General features: G+C 37.5%; 2 protein-coding genes across 10 annotated transcripts in view; both read left to right on the top strand.

Moving 5' to 3' along the window:
• lats1 (large tumor suppressor kinase 1) overlaps positions 1-4,797 on the top strand; it is a 31,783-nt gene extending 26,986 nt beyond the window's left edge. For 2 of the 5 annotated variants that reach the window (XR_012395486.1, XR_012395488.1), the window contains 2 exons: positions 560-2,278; positions 2,364-4,797. Coding sequence is in view for 2 of the 5 variants with exons in the window: in XM_005160312.6 (XP_005160369.2) it covers positions 560-1,063 (504 nt within the window). In the remaining 3 variants the exon portion in view is untranslated. 5 annotated transcript variants of the gene reach the window in all.
• Positions 4,798-5,567: 770 nt separating this feature from the next.
• The window catches only part of ankrd6b (ankyrin repeat domain 6b), a 37,156-nt gene continuing 24,609 nt past the window's right edge, over positions 5,568-18,114 (top strand). For 3 of the 5 annotated variants that reach the window (XR_012395412.1, XM_073932203.1, XM_073932204.1), the window contains exons 1-2: positions 5,631-5,782; positions 15,361-15,616. Coding sequence is in view for 3 of the 5 variants with exons in the window: in XM_073932203.1 (XP_073788304.1) it covers positions 15,491-15,616 (126 nt within the window). In the remaining 2 variants the exon portion in view is untranslated. 5 annotated transcript variants of the gene reach the window in all.

Genomic DNA, 18,114 nt, shown 5'->3' with positions numbered 1-18,114 from the left:
ACACTTATCTGTTGTACTGTATATTATTGCATCCTGGCAGTTCCTTTGTTCCCTACAATATGGACTTCTCTATGTTTTTAATTCATTCATTTATTTTATCATTTAACTTATTTTCATTTAAAGGTATTTTAAATAATATCCTTTAAAAAGTTATAATAAAATGCATGTTGAAAACTCATAACATATATGCATGTAAGATAACAGGTGTCATTTGCCTAATGATTTCTAAATATTAAAGCAAAGAGACTTATAAGATTAATGTGCTTATAACGTGCTTATACTGACACCTACTGGCACATGTCACAAGATCACTGACACTGGCATGTGTCTAAAAAGAGCCACTTGACAATAATGATGATCAGGGTTACACATCGGCTGTTAATATATTTGGGCCCAGGGGCCCACAAGTTATGTGTTAAAAGTGCGTTGCATACATAGTACCCCCACCCCTACTCACCTCAGGGGCAAGGAAAAAAAGTTCAGGCTCAGGAATTTTTTCCACTATCAGCCCTGAATTATTATGCAGCCCTAATTTTTGGTGTCCGTGTGTTTTGCTCAGGTGATCCGCTGGCAGACGTCACTCCACATCCCACTGCAGGCCAAGCTCAGCCCGGAGGCCACAGACCTGATCCTGAAGCTGTGCCGTGGCCCGGATGACCGGCTGGGCAGAAACGGAGCCGATGAGATCAAAGCACAGCCCTTCTTCAGGACTATCGACTTCTCCAAGGACCTGCGGCAGCAACATCAAGCCCCCTACATCCCCAAAATCACACACTCCACCGACACCTCCAACTTCGACCCAGTGGACCCGGACAAACTGTGGAGCGAGGACGCGGACGGAAACCACAATGACACGCTCACCCGCTGGTTCAAGAACGGCAAGCACCCCGAGCACGCCTTCTACGAGTTCACCTTCCGCCGCTTTTTCGACGACAACGGCCACCCGTACAGCTGCCCCAAGCCCATCGAGAGCGAGGAGGAGGACGAGGACGAAGACTACGTGGAAGAGGACGAGCCGTCGCAGCGGCCGATGGAGCAGAGCCGAGATCTTGTGTACGTGTAGTGGGCACACTAGAACACATTCCCTCCACATTGAAGGGATAGTTCACACTCAAATTACAATTCTGTCATTGTTTACTCATCCTTTACTTGTTCCCAACCTGTCTGAGTTTCTTTACTCTGATGAACGCAAAAGGAAGATGTTTTAAAGACGGCTGGAACGCTAGTAAACATTGATTTCCTTGGTGTTTAGTTTAGTATTTCTTCTATTATAGTACAATACAATTTTAAAGTATTACACTACTATGGAAGTCAGTGGTCATAATACAACTATGGAAGTCGATGGTTTGTTTTATACTGCTATAAAAGGCGATAGTTATTATACTACTATGGAAGTCGACGGTTTATATAATACTACTATGGAAGTCAATAGTAATTGTACCACAATCGAAGTCGATGGTTATTACACTAGTTTCTAAGTCGATGGTTTGTTTTTTACTACTATAAAAGGCAGTGATTATTATACTACAATTGAAGTCGATGGTTATTATCTTGCTATTAAAGTCAATAGTTTGTATTGTACTACTTTGGAAGTCGATGGTTGGTATAATACTATGGAAGTTAATGCTAATTATACTACATTCGAAGTCGATGGTTATTACACTACTCTAAGTCGATAGTTTGTTTTACACTACTATAAAAGGCGATGGTTATATTACAATTGAAGGCGATGTTTATTATACTGCTATTGACGTCGATAGTTTGTATTATACTACTATGGAAGTCGATGGTTTATATAATACTACCATGAAAGTCGATGGTTAGTATAATACTATAAAAGTCAAAGGTAATTACACTACAATTGAAGTCGATGGTTATTAAACTACTTTTTAAGTCGATGGTTTGTTTTATACTACTATAAAAGGCGATGGTTATTATAGTACAATTAAAGTCGATGGTTATTATACTGCTATTGACGTTGATAGTTTGTATTATTCTACTATGAAAGTCGATGGTTTATATAAAACTACTATAAAAGTCGATGGTCAGTATAATACTATGGAAGTCAATAATAATTATACCACAATCGAAGTCGATGGTTATTACACTACTCTCTAAGTCGATGTTTTGTTTTGTACTACTATAAAAGGCAATTGGTTATACCACAATTGAAGTCAATCGTTATTAAACTGCTATTGACGTTGATGGTTTATATAATGCTATGGTTAGTATAATACTATGGAAGTCAATAGTAATTATACCACAATCGAAGTCGATGGTTATTACACTACTCTCTAAGTCGATGGTTTGTTTTGCACTACTATAAAAGGCGATGGTTATTATACTACAAATGAAGTCGATAGTTTGTATAATACTACTATGGAAGTCAATGGTTTATATAATACTACTATGGAAGTCAATGGTAATTTATACTACACTTGAAGTAGCTAGTTATTACACTACTTTCCAAGTCGATGGTTTGTTTTACACTACTATAAAAGGCGATGGTTATTATACTACAATTGAAGTTGTGGCTATTATACTGCAATTGACGTCGATAGTTTCTATTATACTACTATGGAAGTCGATGGTTTATATAATACTACTATGGAAGTCAATACTAATTATACTACAATTGAAGTAGCTAGTTATTACACTACTTTTAAGTCGGTGGTTTGTTTTGTACAACTATAAAAGACGATGGTTATTATACTACAATTGAAGTCGATAGTTATACTGCTATTGACGTTGATTGTTTATTATACTACTTTAGAAGTCAATGGTTCGTATATTACTATGGAAGTTGATAGTAATTATACTACAATCGAAGTTGATGATTATCACACAACTTTCTAAGTTAATAGTTTGCTTTATACTACTATAAAAGGCGCTGATTGTTGATTATTATACTGCTAATGGCATGCATAGTTCGATATGACATTATTATGGAAGTCAGTGATTTGTATCATACTACTATCGACATCAATTGTTTGTATTTTACTAGGTTGGAAACCGATGGTTTGTATTATATGATTATCAAAGTCAATAGTTATAATACTATAAAAGTCGATAGTTATTATACTACTATAAAAGTCGATGATTTGTATTAAACTATTATAAAAGCTAATGGTGTGCGTTATAATTCTATTTAAGTCAATGGTATGTCTTCCATTGTGTTGTAGTTAATATTATTTCATACTACTATTGTAGGCAGTGGTTGCAGGCTTTCAGCTTTCTTCCAAATATTTCAACAGAAGAGAGAAACTCTTGAACCACCCGAGGAAAAGTAAATAGTGTAAATTAATTTTTTGAGTGAACTATCCCTTTTAAAGGGAGAAATTATATTTTAAGTAAAAATTACAAGTAAAGCCTGTTGTTTTAAGAGCAGTCGTATCAGCGTTGCAGCTGTTTACATGAGCATTTCTCATTAATGTTATTTAAAATAAATGAAATTAATTTAAATTCTCATGAGAAATTCGATGGTTTTATTGGCTCTTAAAGGGATAGTCAACCTAAAAACGAAAATCTCATCATTCACTGACACTCAAGTGCTTATAAACACTTATGAGTTTCTTCTGTTATAAACGAAACAACATATTCTGAAGGATGTTCAACATCCATTAACATCCACAGTAGAAATTAAAAAATACTATAGAAGGCAATGAAGGCAGCTTCCTTTGGTTTATCTTCATTTGTGCTCAACAGAAGACCGAAACTCAGACATTTAGTGATTAAATGATGGCAGAATTGTCTTTTTTTGGTGAACTGTCTCTTTAAAATAGGCTTGACTCTTGATTTGTGCTAAATATGATTTCTTCTTTTGATTTATGGGGTGTAATCATGCATGTTTTCATGAGACAGACCCTTGTAGGATGTGTGTGTGGTGTTTTTAAATGTGTGTGTGTGTGTGTGTGTGATGGTCATCTCTCTTCCATCTACAGTGGGGACTGGTTGAGTCTGCTTGACACTCTGTGCTGTATTTATTATGTGTGTTGTTTTGGTCAGGACGCACTTGTCTGGTGCCTTTTTAAACCGGCGAGACCTAATGATGCCGTGGAGCTCTTGTGTTTGTACTCTTTAATTTATTTAAAGACTCTTTAAAAACTTTTTTTTTTTGTAATGGTAGCTAAAACGAGTATTTTTCCTCCTCAAATGATGTCTTATTTATGATCGTGTGGATCTGTTTCTCATTCTGAGCAGCCTGGGGACTTTTCATTTGTACTTTCACCAAAACTATGAGGGAGATCACGCTCTGCTACATCTAGCTGGACGTTCATCGTTGAGTTTTTTTTAGAGAGGACACTGTGTGTATTGTGCACTGTGTATTTTTATTCACACACACGGTAATTGTATATATAAGTTATGCAGTGTAAATTTGTATCATTCCCCCTGTTTTTAGTCCTGAAGGTGTAGAAATGAAAACAAGGCTCGCTTCATGTTCCAGTGCACAGGATATGATGTCAAACATATCACGTCGCATACATTTATGCAAGTCAGATGCATTTGAGAAGCCCTGGTTCTGGTTTCTCTCCTAATTCTAAAGAGATCTTACTCCGTTCCTACCAAAGCCTTCAGGTTTTTTGGCCGGATCAGTCATGACTTTGGATTATCATTATTTTTTAATGTCACCGAACTCTCCTTAAGGTCCGGCGCATCTCGGATGAAGTAAGGAACTTCTCTTCTTTGATTAAACTGGTGGTTTATTCCCAGGAAAAGCATCTGTAGCTGTAGTATAAATTTGCATTGGATGGGAGAAAGGATTGGGGTGGTGATAAATAAACAGTCTTAAGCACAAAACACACATTTTTACTGTCCATTTCTCTGAAACATGGTTTTATACTAGGCTCTGGTGTAAAGAAACAAATCAAATACCCAGATTTCTGTAATTGAGTCGTTTTTCCTCAGGAATTGTCCTTTATTAAGTCATTTTTTTAATCTAGTTTTCTTATTTATTTTAACCCAGCTGGTTGAGTTAAATAAATAACCAAATAAAGGTTATAAATAAGTCAACAAAGCACCACATATGTAACCCAGCTGGTTAAATTATTAATAAATAACCTAATAAAGGTTAAAAATAACATAACAAAGCACCAAACATGTGTGCACACTGGATGTGAATTCGATTAGAACTACAAACTCGTAGGAAAAGTGAAGAACTACAAGTGACTACAAACATGGCGGACCAACGGTCAAGCAGAGATGCTTCAGTACAGTTGTTTGAATGACGATTCATTAATATAGCCAACTGTAAAACATTTCAATCGCATTTCCCCCGTGTTATACTTAATCTGCAACAACAATCTAAGCTTATAAAGACGTGTTTTGGACATTAACTTTTGAATGGATAATAATCCAAACACCTGAGGAGATTTCTCTGCATGAAAGACTCATTCACAGCTGAATCTCCAAAAAGGGGGGTCATTAAACGCCAAAGGAATGTGAATGATGTGTCGAGATGATTGACAGGGCTTGTAACTAAGCAACATAACGGCCCGTTAACGGTTGAATACTCTTGTGTAAACGTTACACACTCTTGGTATAAACGTAGTCAGTATGCTGGTTGGGCCGCAGCATTCCTCTTCACCGCTGGATGGCGGATAGTCCACACTCCTCCTCCTCCTCCTCTTCTCCTCCTTTTCTCCTCATTGCGCAGTTCGGATCATGTTTATCAAACGCTCCTCTTTCCCACGCGCCAGTTTGCGGAGTATTGCTTATTTCAGAGGAGAACAGCAGTAACAGTCTGCGGGAGGGAGAGTTCACGAGAATATCCGCAGCAGTGCAGGTAAGACGGACTGCCTGTGAACAGAGTTTGCTTTGTTGTTTCTTCGTTTCAGCACTCGTCTGTATTCACTGCTGTTTTACCCTGGGTTACTGTGCTCTCTCTGGAGTGAGCTTTTGGTAGCTGTGTTAACGTTAGGTTTTTTTTTGTGAGGAGCTTTTCCCCCTTGTCTCTCACGAATAATAAACAGGCTGCGGTTGCTGGGACGATCCTCAGAAGAATGTGCTGGACAGAGCTATACACACACGCGCGACCATGTAAAGTTTCTTTACACATTTTATACATCACAGCCTCGCAGAAAACGTAAGATGTTACAATTTCTTCGTTTTTAAATACTTTTTGGGAAAGTTTGGAAAGTTTCACACTCCACACAACAAATACTATCGTAATTTATAGTAAATACTGTAGTGTTTTTGAACCACACTATAGCAAAGTGTATTTAACTGTGATTTGCATTATAGTATTTACAACACATTAATAAATGCTGCGTTATACTGTATTAGTGAACTAATGGTATACTGTAGTATACAATATTGTTTACTACAGTAAACTGTTTTCCCAGAGATGGGTTGTGGCTAAAAACGTGCTGGATAAGTTGGTGGTTCATTCCGCAGTGGCGACCTTAGATTAATAAAGGGACTAAGCCTAAAAAAAAAGAATGAATAAACTGTGTTTTGTCGAAAACTCAGGGTCATTCGACTTGTGCCGTATTTATCAGGGTTTGCCACAGTGGAATGAACCACCAACTAATCCAACATATGTCTGAAGCAGCAATCCAGTACCGGGAAACACCCACACTCTAATTCACACACACGCTTATACACTTCAGTCAATTTAGTTCATCCAATTCAATGACTCTTATATTTTACTACAGTTGTGGTTTATTACCACAGCACCTCTGGAATTACCACAGCAGATGAATTTAAGCAGTGTTAGTATATCATACACCGTCAGAAATAAAGGTACGCGAGTTGTCACTGAGGTGGTACCTTTCCAAAAGGTACACATTTGTACCTAAAGGGTCACATTGGGACCTCAATAGTATATAATAATAGTACCTACAAATTTTAAGAGGAACACTTTTGTAGTTTTTAGGTACCAATATGTACCCTCGAGGTTTTAATATGGACCTTTCAGGCACAAATGTGTACCCTTTGGGAAGGTGACCTTTAATTTCTGAGAGTGTAGTATGGTTTAAAAGCACTGTATTTACTATTGATCACTGAAGTATCTTTCATGTGGTACAGCTGCTGATATCTAATGTTTTTGTAAATGAAGTTATTTCTATAATCTTATGTTATCTTTGGTGTGGCACGGTGGCTCAGTGGTTAGCACTGTTGCCTCACAGCAAGGAAATCGCTGCATGGTTCGAGTCCGGGATGAGTTTCCTCTGGTTGCCCCCGCAGTCTAAACACATGCGCTGTAGGGGAATTAATGGACTAAATTGGCCGTAGTGTATGAGTGTGTGTGTGTAGACTAATGATTTTACATTATGAGCAATAACGGTAACTTGTATTCTCTCCGGAGTGTTGTGACCATGCTAGGGCTTGTTTGTTCAGAAACGCAGTCTAATCTGAAGCTTTATTAAAGTAAGTCAGTCATCCACACCCACACCACTTGTGTTTTTGCCTGATTTACTTTATTCTGACAGACTGAGCTCGGTGTAACCTTATGCTAATGCAGGATTAAGTGTTCAGTGAGACATTTAGTGTCTGAACTAGCTCGGAGTAACTCTGCGATTCTTTAATGGATGTGTCTTTATGCGTCAGAGTTTTCCTCTGTATCGTTTATCTGGAGCTTTTTGTGTGATGGAGGGGTTTCTGGCTCAGATGTGAAGGGTGTGGTGGTGTCACGCTCTTTAGAGATTTCTTTAGATCATATACAAAAGTTCTCAAGTAGGCATGGGCTGGTGTAAGATTCTGACGATATGATTACCTTGGATAAGAATCACGGTATGTGATCACTGCTCTAATATATACTCTTTTTAAATGTCTGGGTAAAAAACTACTTTCTTTCCACTTTGAACACAATACATTTTATTTTAGGAAACATTTATAATATTCTGGAATTTAATTGATCATATTTTTTCTTAATTATTTCTTTCAGTTTTACTGGAATAAAAGCTATTTCACATTTTGACAATTTTTATAGTCATTATTATTAGCTCCCTTTAAAATAAAAAACGGCAACTAATCCAGCATGTTCTACACAGGATGCCCTTCCAGCGGAAAACAAAAAAATAATGATGTCAACATTAAATGTCAGTATGAAAATGACTTGATATCGAGATGTTTTTCGAGATTCACTGTAAAAAGAACGGCGTCAATTGCATAGCTATAATTTTGTTACAATCTAGTAAGCACAGAAATTCAATTAACACACACTGTTAGTGGAAAAAGCGATTAGTTACTTTAAAAAAGTGAGTAAACCCGTTGCATTAAAAGTGACAAGTTGACTAATTTAAAAAGTGAGTAGGTTCATTGCAGCCTGGAAAGGCTAAGTTCATTCATTCTTTCATTTTCTTTTTGGCTTAGTTCCTTTATTAGTCTGTGGTCACCACAGCGGAATGAACTGCCAACCTAAATAACATATTGCCCTTCCAGCTGCAACCCATCTCTGTAAAAGAAAGGCTAAGTTGACTTAACTTAATTTTTTATGATTACGTACATAATTTATTTTCCTTATAATTTAAAAGCGACAGATTTACTCACTTTCTTTAAGTAGAGTCAACTAATCGCTTTAAAAGCAACAGGTTTACTCACTTTCTTTAAGTAGAGTCAACTAATCGCTTTAAAAGCAACAGGTTTACTCACTTTCTTTAAGTAGAGTCAACTAATCGCTTTAAAAGCAGCAGATTTACTCACTTTTTTAAGTAGAGTCAACTAATCGCTTTAAAAGCAACAGATTTACTCACTTTTTTAAGTAGAGTCAACTAATCGCTTTAAAAGCAACAGGTTTACTCACTTTCTTTAAGTAGAGTCAACTAATCGCTTTAAAAGCAACAGATTTACTCACTTTTTTTAAGTAGAGTCAACTAATCGCTTTAAAAGCAACAGGTTTACTCACTTTCTTTAAGTAGAGTCAACTAATCGCTTTAAAAGCAACAGATTTACTCACTTTTTTAAGTAGAGTCAACTAATCGCTTTAAAAGCAACAGGTTTACTCACTTTCTTTAAGTAGAGTCAACTAATCGCTTTAAAAGCAACAGATTTACTCACTTTTTTTAAGTAGAGTCAACTAATCGCTTTAAAAGCAACAGGTTTACTCACTTTCTTTAAGTAGAGTCAACTAATCGCTTTAAAAGCAACAGATTTACTCACTTTTTTAAGTAGAGTCAACTAATCGCTTTAAAAGCAACAATTTTACTCACTTTTTTAAGTAGAGTCAACTAATCGCTTTAAAAGCAACAGATTTACTCACTTTCTTTAAGTAGAGTCAACTAATCGCTTTAAAAGCAACAGATTTACTCACTTTTTTAAGTAGAGTCAACTAATCGCTTTAAAAGCAACAGATTTACTCACTTTTTTAAGTAGAGTCAACTAATCGCTTTAAAAGCAACAGATTTACTCACTTTTTTTAAGTAGAGTCAACTAATTGCTTTAAAAGCAACAGATTTACTCACTTTTTTTAAGTAGAGTCAACTAATCGCTTTAAAAGCAACAGGTTTACTCACTTTCTTTAAGTAGAGTCAACTAATCGCTTTAAAAGCAACAGATTTACTCACTTTTTTTAAGTAGAGTCAACTAATCGCTTTAAAAGCAACAGGTTTACTCACTTTCTTTAAGTAGAGTCAACTAATCGCTTTAAAAGCAACAGATTTACTCACTTTTTTAAGTAGAGTCAACTAATCGCTTTAAAAGCAACAATTTTACTCACTTTTTTAAGTAGAGTCAACTAATCGCTTTAAAAGCAACAGATTTACTCACTTTCTTTAAGTAGAGTCAACTAATCGCTTTAAAAGCAACAGATTTACTCACTTTTTTAAGTAGAGTCAACTAATCGCTTTAAAAGCAACAGGTTTACTCACTTTCTTTAAGTAGAGTCAACTAATCGCTTTAAAAGCAACAGATTTACTCACTTTTTTTAAGTAGAGTCAACTAATCGCTTTAAAAGCAACAGATTTACTCACTTTCTTTAAGTAGAGTCAACTAATCGCTTTAAAAGCAACAGGTTTACTCACTTTCTTTAAGTAGAGTCAACTAATCGCTTTAAAAGCAACAGGTTTACTCACTTTCTTTAAGTAGAGTCAACTAATCGCTTTAATAGCAACAGGTTTACTCACTTTCTTTAAGTAGAGTCAACTAATCGCTTTAAAAGCAGCAGATTTACTCACTTTCTTTAAGTAGAGTCAACTAATCGCTTTAAAAGCAACAGGTTTACTTACTTTCTTTAAGTAGAGTCAACTAATCGCTTTAAAAGCAACAGGTTTACTCACTTTCTTTAAGTAGAGTCAACTAATCGCTTTAAAAGCAACAGGTTTACTCACTTTCTTTAAGTAAAGCAAACTATTTTTTCAATGGTCTCTCTTATTTTTAATCTCTTTTATTTGACTCAAACTCCTGCGCTGCATGCCTGTGAGCTACACATACTTCAGACTTCAGACATTTCCTGGCAAGACCATTTATCATTATTACACCTCGATTCCTCTGAATAGAGCTGAAAAACGAAACTCTCGCTGCAGGAGAAAGGATTATTATGACCAGCCATCACTGGGATAAAGTTTCAAACAGGAAAATAAGGACGTCCTGTTAGGAAATGATAGTCTAGCGTTGCTGCCACTTATGTGTATATTTCACAATAAAAGGAGGATCAGGGACCCTTAAATAAAATAAACATGCTTCAAGTATCACACATACTGTTTGGTCATATTCGCATACAGCACAAGGTGAAATTATTTACCTTCCTGTCTAATGTTTTGTATTATTTTAAATCTTTCCCAGTTGATGTTTAATGGAGCGAGGATTACTCCACGCGTGAGCAAGGAAAACAGCACGCGTGATGTTTTTTGACATGAGTGTAGACGTTGCACTGCACGACACATTTTGATAAATTACATTTTGATAAGTGCACTTTAGCACTCTGAAGCTTTCCCGTCCTTCTCCTGTTTCTCTGTCATAGGGTCTTAATGAAGCTAACGTGGGCTCAGATGTTGGTATAATGATCAGCAATCGCATTAGTCGTATTATGATGTTAGCGGTGTTGAGGATGACGTGGGCTTTGGGGATTAATGCAACCATTCAGGCACGTGCACACATAGGGCTCAACCTGTGCAGTGCACGTGCCCCTTTTAAGCCTGGTTTATTCTTCTGAGTCAAGTGACTGGCGTAACCCACGGCGCATGCAACGCGCGTAGCTGTGCATTTATACTTCTGCGCGCTGTCACTGTTGGTCTGCATTAACACTTCCGAAACGCTAGTTGGCAGTGAGGTGTAAATGTTCCTCTGTGTCGAGTTTCTTCGCTGCTGTTTTGTTTTCCTGAACACTTCCGGGATGTACAAGTGGCTCAAACTCGCTCATTTTGAGGCAGGAACCGGCGGACATGCAACAACTTTAACCATGAGGTAAACACAGAACAACACTTTCCATCCGGAGCTCCTTCACAGGACTCCACACTTGTAAACAATCACTGCATTAGGCTCGCACCATTCACGCGGCTCTCTGTCCCGCCCAGACTCGTCAGCGCTACCAAGCCGACCAATCACAGAGTTTGCTCTACGCGTCGTTGCAACGTGTAGTTAAAATTTTTGAAAGGTGCACGACAGTAGCATACGCCGGCGTTTGACACAGAAGTATAAATCAGCCTTTACTCTTGAATAGAAAGTGCCCCTCCAAAGTGATCTGAAGTGACCTAGCGACACCCCCCCATACCCCCCCACTCTTCAGTTTTTGAGCACCCCCCAGCTCTTCAGTTCGAGCGCGACATATCCATCCCCCTCCGGTCTTAAAGTCGAGTGGGAAAACACCCCAACCACCCCCCACCCCCCCAAAAAAATTAAAAATTCAAAAAGTTTTCCTGCACATGCCCCTTTGAAGGTCTCTGCACAGGCCTGCAACCATTGCAATACTGTTATCGTCTTCATGATCTCTGAGAGACTTGAGGTTGTATTTAAAGAAGGCAAAATGACAGAAATATGTATTTAAAAACGCCACAGAAGGCTACACTGCGCAAATAACGAGAAAACGAATAACAGGACAAGCTGCTTCCTTTACAAATGTAAACATATTTAAACTGGTCGAGCGGACTATTCATGTTCGATTTTGAGTTGTCTTCGTTAACAACAAAACTATTTTATAAATACAGTTTGCAGTCAGTCTGTAAATATTATTGACTGTCATCATGGCAAAGAGAAAATCAAGTTATTAGAGATGAGTTATTAACACTATTATGAACAGAAATGTGTTGAAGAAATCTGCTCTATTAAACAGAAATTGGGAAAAAAATAAACAGGGGGGCGAATAATTCTGACTTTAACGGTATATGCACAAATATACTACTGTAAAGAATCCTCTAGTAAATGTTTGCATATACGCCTTTCTTCAGGTTAATAGTTTAGATTTTCTCAGTATATCAGTAAGATGAATAGTCCCCGTTTTGGAGAGCTCCTGAAGATATGATTTGAGGACTGTGAAAGTGTGTCTGCGGCGTTTGGGTTCTGCCTGGACTCGCTCATGTCAGCGGCTCTCTGAATTATTGCCATAGTACATCTGTGGCCTTTACAGTGGTCATCAGTGTACGTGATAAATCTCTCAGTGGACTTTGAAGATCTCGATCTTACACTGCTTATTTCTCTTGCGTTCACACTTAAAGCTCTCACTCAGCCAGGTTTGGGTATTAAATCATTTACAGCAAAGACAAACTAAATAGTGTGCATACTGCGTAGGGTTGATGTAATGGTATTTCAACAATGTGTTTGCATTTGTGGAGTTGTCACATACTGTAGCATTAAAGTTTTACGTTCAACGGTAATGTTTTCGATGAAATGTTATTGTGTGGATACAATGGTATTGTGTGTTGATATAAGTCTAGCATGTGTTTGCAGTAAACGAAACACCAATGCTGTTACGTTTTACCCATATATGAAGCCCACTACCGCATATTTAATACATCAATCAACCTAAATGATCAAAATAAATAAAAATCTCATTATCAACTCTCACGAATCACAACTGTGGTCTTTGTGTTCCATAGATATAGACACTAGATATTGCATACGGGCCTTGAGCGTGCCTCAATAGCGCCGCCATATTGGTACAGTGCTCCCAGGACTAAAGTCATTCACATGCACTAATCAAGACAGACAGTGTGCCAATGTGAAGATGCTGGACTTTAGCGCTGTGTACGAGTGTAGTAACGTGCAAACCAAGAAAACAAAGCATAAAGGCAGAACACTTCAGAGATTTAATTTTTTAGGTTTATATATTGATGATAATACGGTCTCTTACTGCACTGACCATAAGGCAAAGTAGCACCAACGCGCACTAAATACTAGACTTATGCTAGAAAACCAGCTAAAATATAAATGAAATATGACAACAAGACGCTGCGCTGCCAGAAACGTGTATTATTGTCGGCTAAGTGAAGTAATGGCTAGTTTTTGAAGGACCTTATGTGCATACTGTGCACCCTAAGTTATTGAAGATTACAAATGTGATATACCATTTAGATCAAAAAGGTGGATGTTGTGCTGATTAATATGCAGGGAAATCAATAGTTCACATAACGGAGATTCATTCCTAAACGAAACGCTCACACCGTAACTTAAAAGTGAAAGGGGGATGTACATAGACCGAATTTAACAGAGAGGGGGGATGATACATTTCCATGCACACAAACACTCGCTCTTTGTCGGCAATGCCTGTGTGGTCACTTACTGACCACAGGGAAACTCAAGATCACACACTTATGTGTGTATAAATGTGTAATCAATGGCTACAGATGGCCAATCCGCCACTGCACCTTGGTCCCACATTTATGTCAGAGGAGCGCAACCCTGTACCAAGATGGCGGCTCTATTGACATTCCTTCCAAAAGACAGCAATAGCCTATGCGACATCTACTGTAAATTTCTATGTTCGCGTTCAAAAAGAGACGACCGCCTTCCATCTAATTTATTTTTGTTGAGTAATATTTGTTCTATTAAATTTTTAGTTTAGTGACAGTGTGGCTGTAATAATTAATATTCATGCAGTAATTCACTTCTGCTTACTTCGTTTTGTTGCACAAATTATCAAACTTTTCTCTGTTTCATAGGTGTGTGGGTATAAGTAGACTTTGTGTATGTGTGTGTGTGTGTGTGTGTGTGTGTGTGTGTGTGTTTATTTCACACTCTTAGTGCTCTATTTTAACGATCTAGGCGCAAAGTCTAAAGCGCATGGTGCAAAAGCTTTAAGGATGGATAAATGCAGTTTGCGCTGTGCCTCATGGTCTAACAAGGTTGTGCTCATTTTAATGAATAAGTTTTGGGGATGTTTGAACATAACATTCATCAAATCAGAGTCTTGCTCTCGTTTCCTTTAAGAGTCAGTTGTGTCGCTCCATGGTGCATTTGCTATTTACATAAACTGAACACTTCACTAGTGAGAAAACAGTTAAACAGAGCATCTGCAGCGGGAGGATAAAGAACGAGCCTCCTCCATTCAGCCTCTTTACTTTCTCTTTCCTCTTTACTCCTTTACTTTGGTGGAGTGAGGAAACGGTGGAAACTCGCTCCACTGAACACATCCATTAGCCCACATGTTTAATCTCCTTTGTTAAGCGAAAATTAGGGTTGTGTTGGTCTCTAATTAGCAACAAATTGCACAAAACACGTCCTACACCTTTGCTGCGCCGGAAGTATGATAGGGCTTAGTGTTTTAGAGTAAAGTTTTACTTGTCATCGCATTCTTGTCAGTCCAGTACCAGAGTTATCACCTTCAGTTCTTCTCAAATATACGTCTGACTATCTATACATGGGGGCAGCACACATGCACAGTGGGTAGCACAATCGCCTCACAGCAAGAAGGACACTGGTTCGAGCCCTGGCTGTGTCAGTTGGCATTTCTGTGCGGAGTTTGCATGTTCTCCTCATGTTGGTGTGGGTTTCCTGCGAGTGCTCCGGCTTCCCCTACAGTCCAAACACATGTGGTACAGGTGAACTGAATTTGCTTAATTGTCCGTAGTGTGTGTGTGAGTGTGTGCAAGAGTGTGTGGGTGTTTCCCAGTGTTGGGTTGCAGCTGGAAGGGCATCCGCTGCATAAAACACATGCTGGAATAGTTGACGGTTCATTCCGCTGTGGCAACCCCTGATTAATAAAGGGACTCAGCTGAAAAGAAAATGAATGACCTAATTTTGTGATCTATATACTGGTTTGCATGTCTACTGCACATGTTTCTAACTATCTACATCTGCTTATACAGGTTGACATGCACACTTTCAGAGAATAAATAAATCTTCTTCAACCACAACTAACTAGTTAGAAATGGGCTCACAGCTGCACAGACCGGCCTGCTGTTGTGTCACATTGTCTTCACTCGCATCCGCTGTTGCGTACTCTGGAAATGTGCTGTTATGTCAGTCGCATCATTTCCTGTTTTCCTGCAGGATTCTCTTCAGGACATGAGGGCTGGATCCCTCCACGCGCTGGACATCTATGGTTCGTCTCTTCTCTCATCCCGTGGCCGAGGGACCGGTTCCCGTTGTGTGAGCGCAGCAGTGAGTCTCCCCCTGATTCATGAGCCAGCGCGATGCCTCCTGTGTGCGGGCTCTCTCTGAGCGTCTCCTCATAGCCTCGCACAAGGGCCAGGCCGACCATGTGGTGCAGCTCATCAACAGAGGCGCCAAGGTAGCCATTACCAAGGTCAGTGCAGCGCTTTTCTTAAACCTTTTAGTAGAAAGTTCAGAAGTATTTATAACGTCACTCGATTCGTTTTTAAAAAGGCAAACTTAAACCGCTATTACAGCTAAAACCGAGTCATAAATATTAGGGGTGTAACGATACACTCAGCTCACGATACGTTGTGTATTACGATATAATGTTCACGGTTCGATATGTATCACGATATTTGGAATAAAAATTTAAAATTTAACTGAAATGCAAATTTTACCAAGTAAACTATTTTTTATGTATTTCTTTTGTTTCAACTGGTTAAACTGAACCTTGTTTAAGAAAATAAATTAAACAGGCCTGTCTCTGGAAAATAAAACAATTTAAAAACTTCTTAAAAATATTATTGAAATGACAGAGACAAAATTAAGGAACAATTTAAGTAAAGGTGCAAAAAAAATAAGCTTTCTATTCAATTGAATTTAACAGTAAGAGCTTAAGGCTTTGCTTGGTCACTTGCGTTTTTTTGTGTGTGCAAAAAAAAATCCACATTTCCAGGTATTTAATTCATATTTAAATAAATTCATTTAGAGATATCTCTAATTACAATTGTGACTAGTCAAAACTCATTTAGAGATATCTGCAAATATTTTTCAATGGAAGTCAATGGAGGAATATGACTAGTCATAATATATTTGCAGATATCTCCAATCTGATTTCGTACTAGTACAATTGTAATTGCAGATATCTCTAATTGTCATTCTGACTAGTCGAATTATAATGATGACTAGTCAAAATATAATTAGAGATATCTCTAAATGTATTTATGGATAGTCAGAACAAAGGTTTAAATGCTAAAACGGCTTGCCATTTGCGCGCCTCTATCAAAGTCCGCCCTCTGTAGTAACAGCTCACGGTCAGCTCACGTCATGTGTGATTTTGCGGCGGGAACATTATATGAAGACAGAATGATATTTTAGGGTGAATTGTACCTTATAAATACAGTATGTGACTCTTTCAACACCATTAGGAGGTATCCATGTCACTGAGCAAAGTATGTAAATCACTGTGAAGACTTTAAAACTTAGGATGTTTGACCTAGTATGCGTGTCAAAAGCGGACAAGTCTAAAGCAATGACTGTACAACCGAAATGTTGCCTGACGTCTGATTTTGTGAGGATGGGCCATCCTCTATTTCAGCTCCACTCATCTTGGTCTGCTAACATTACTGCTGCTGCAATCTGAACTCACGTGCGACAGCAGGTGGAACGTAGCTTACGTGCAAACAGCTCAACTAATAAGAGAAAACGGACGTCATATCGTAATCAAATCGTCATAACGCCTCGATGCATATTGTGACATTTTTGCATCGCAATAAATCGTACAACGATAAATCGTTACACCACTAATAAATATACAAGGCTGGTCTCTGATTGATATGACTTTTAATCTGATGGTAAAATACCAAACTTTAAGCTTCACTAAGTAAGAAAATAAAGATTAATAATCTCAAAACAGTCCTAATCATCGAACACAATCTGATCTTGCATTGTATTGTGTTCCTGAAATAGGATTATTATGATGTTGCTCGTCCTGTGAGGTGATTTTTATGTCACGTGTCAATATTTCACATCTCGTGTTGATGAGTTCTGGCCTACCGCATCTCTCCCCGTATATCTGTTATGCATGTTACGCATTTCTGCATCTGACCTGAATTGAGCTGTAATCAGCACACAGTGCCCTCTGCCCTGCAGTAATTATATATACAGCTTCCATAACTAGTAATGATACACTATATGCACTCTGCAAAAACAAAAAAGAAATGTCTGTGTTGGAAATCGAGGAAGTATTTTATACTAGAAAAACATCAGGCGTGCAGAATTATGATTGGATACTATTATTTATTTACTTTTATTTTATTTTATTTTTTTCCTTTTATTTTTATGCCAAGAACAAATTACATTATTTATACAGAAGATTTAAATTTTTTACACATATAAAACCCACTTTAACAAACCCTAAATACACTGCCTAAAGAACGATAAAAAATAAATAAATAAATAAAAAATAAGAAAAAAATTAAAGGAAAAGTAATTATAAAAAAATAATAATAATAATTTTTAAAAATTGTAAAAAAGGGCTGCCAAATCTTAAAAAAATAAATAAATAAATAAATACATACATACATACATAATTAAATAAAATAATAATAAATACATATAGAAATAGAGTGACAACAGTAATGGGTGATACGATCAGGGATAAGGCTGTGCTATCTTACAATGGTAAGTTAACATAGAAGAAGCTTGAGATTCTGGACAGAGAAAGAAAGGACAAAGGGATTACAGAAAAAAGATTCCAGTTACATACAAGACAGTCACATTATTCCCCAGGAAGTACACTTATAGCAGAGAAATATGATAATAAGGGTTGCCATACATATGAGAATTTGCTAGAGCCTCTAATTGAATGTTTAATTTTTTCCAAGTGTAAATATAACATCAGATCTTGAAGCCAGTGTGATGCTTTAG

This window comes from Danio rerio, chromosome 20 (genome assembly GCF_049306965.1).
Source record: "Danio rerio strain Tuebingen ecotype United States chromosome 20, GRCz12tu, whole genome shotgun sequence".
NCBI lineage: Eukaryota > Metazoa > Chordata > Actinopteri > Cypriniformes > Danionidae > Danio > Danio rerio.
The sequence above is the reverse complement of the archived record's forward strand: the minus strand, read 5'-3'. Positions and strand labels throughout refer to the sequence as shown.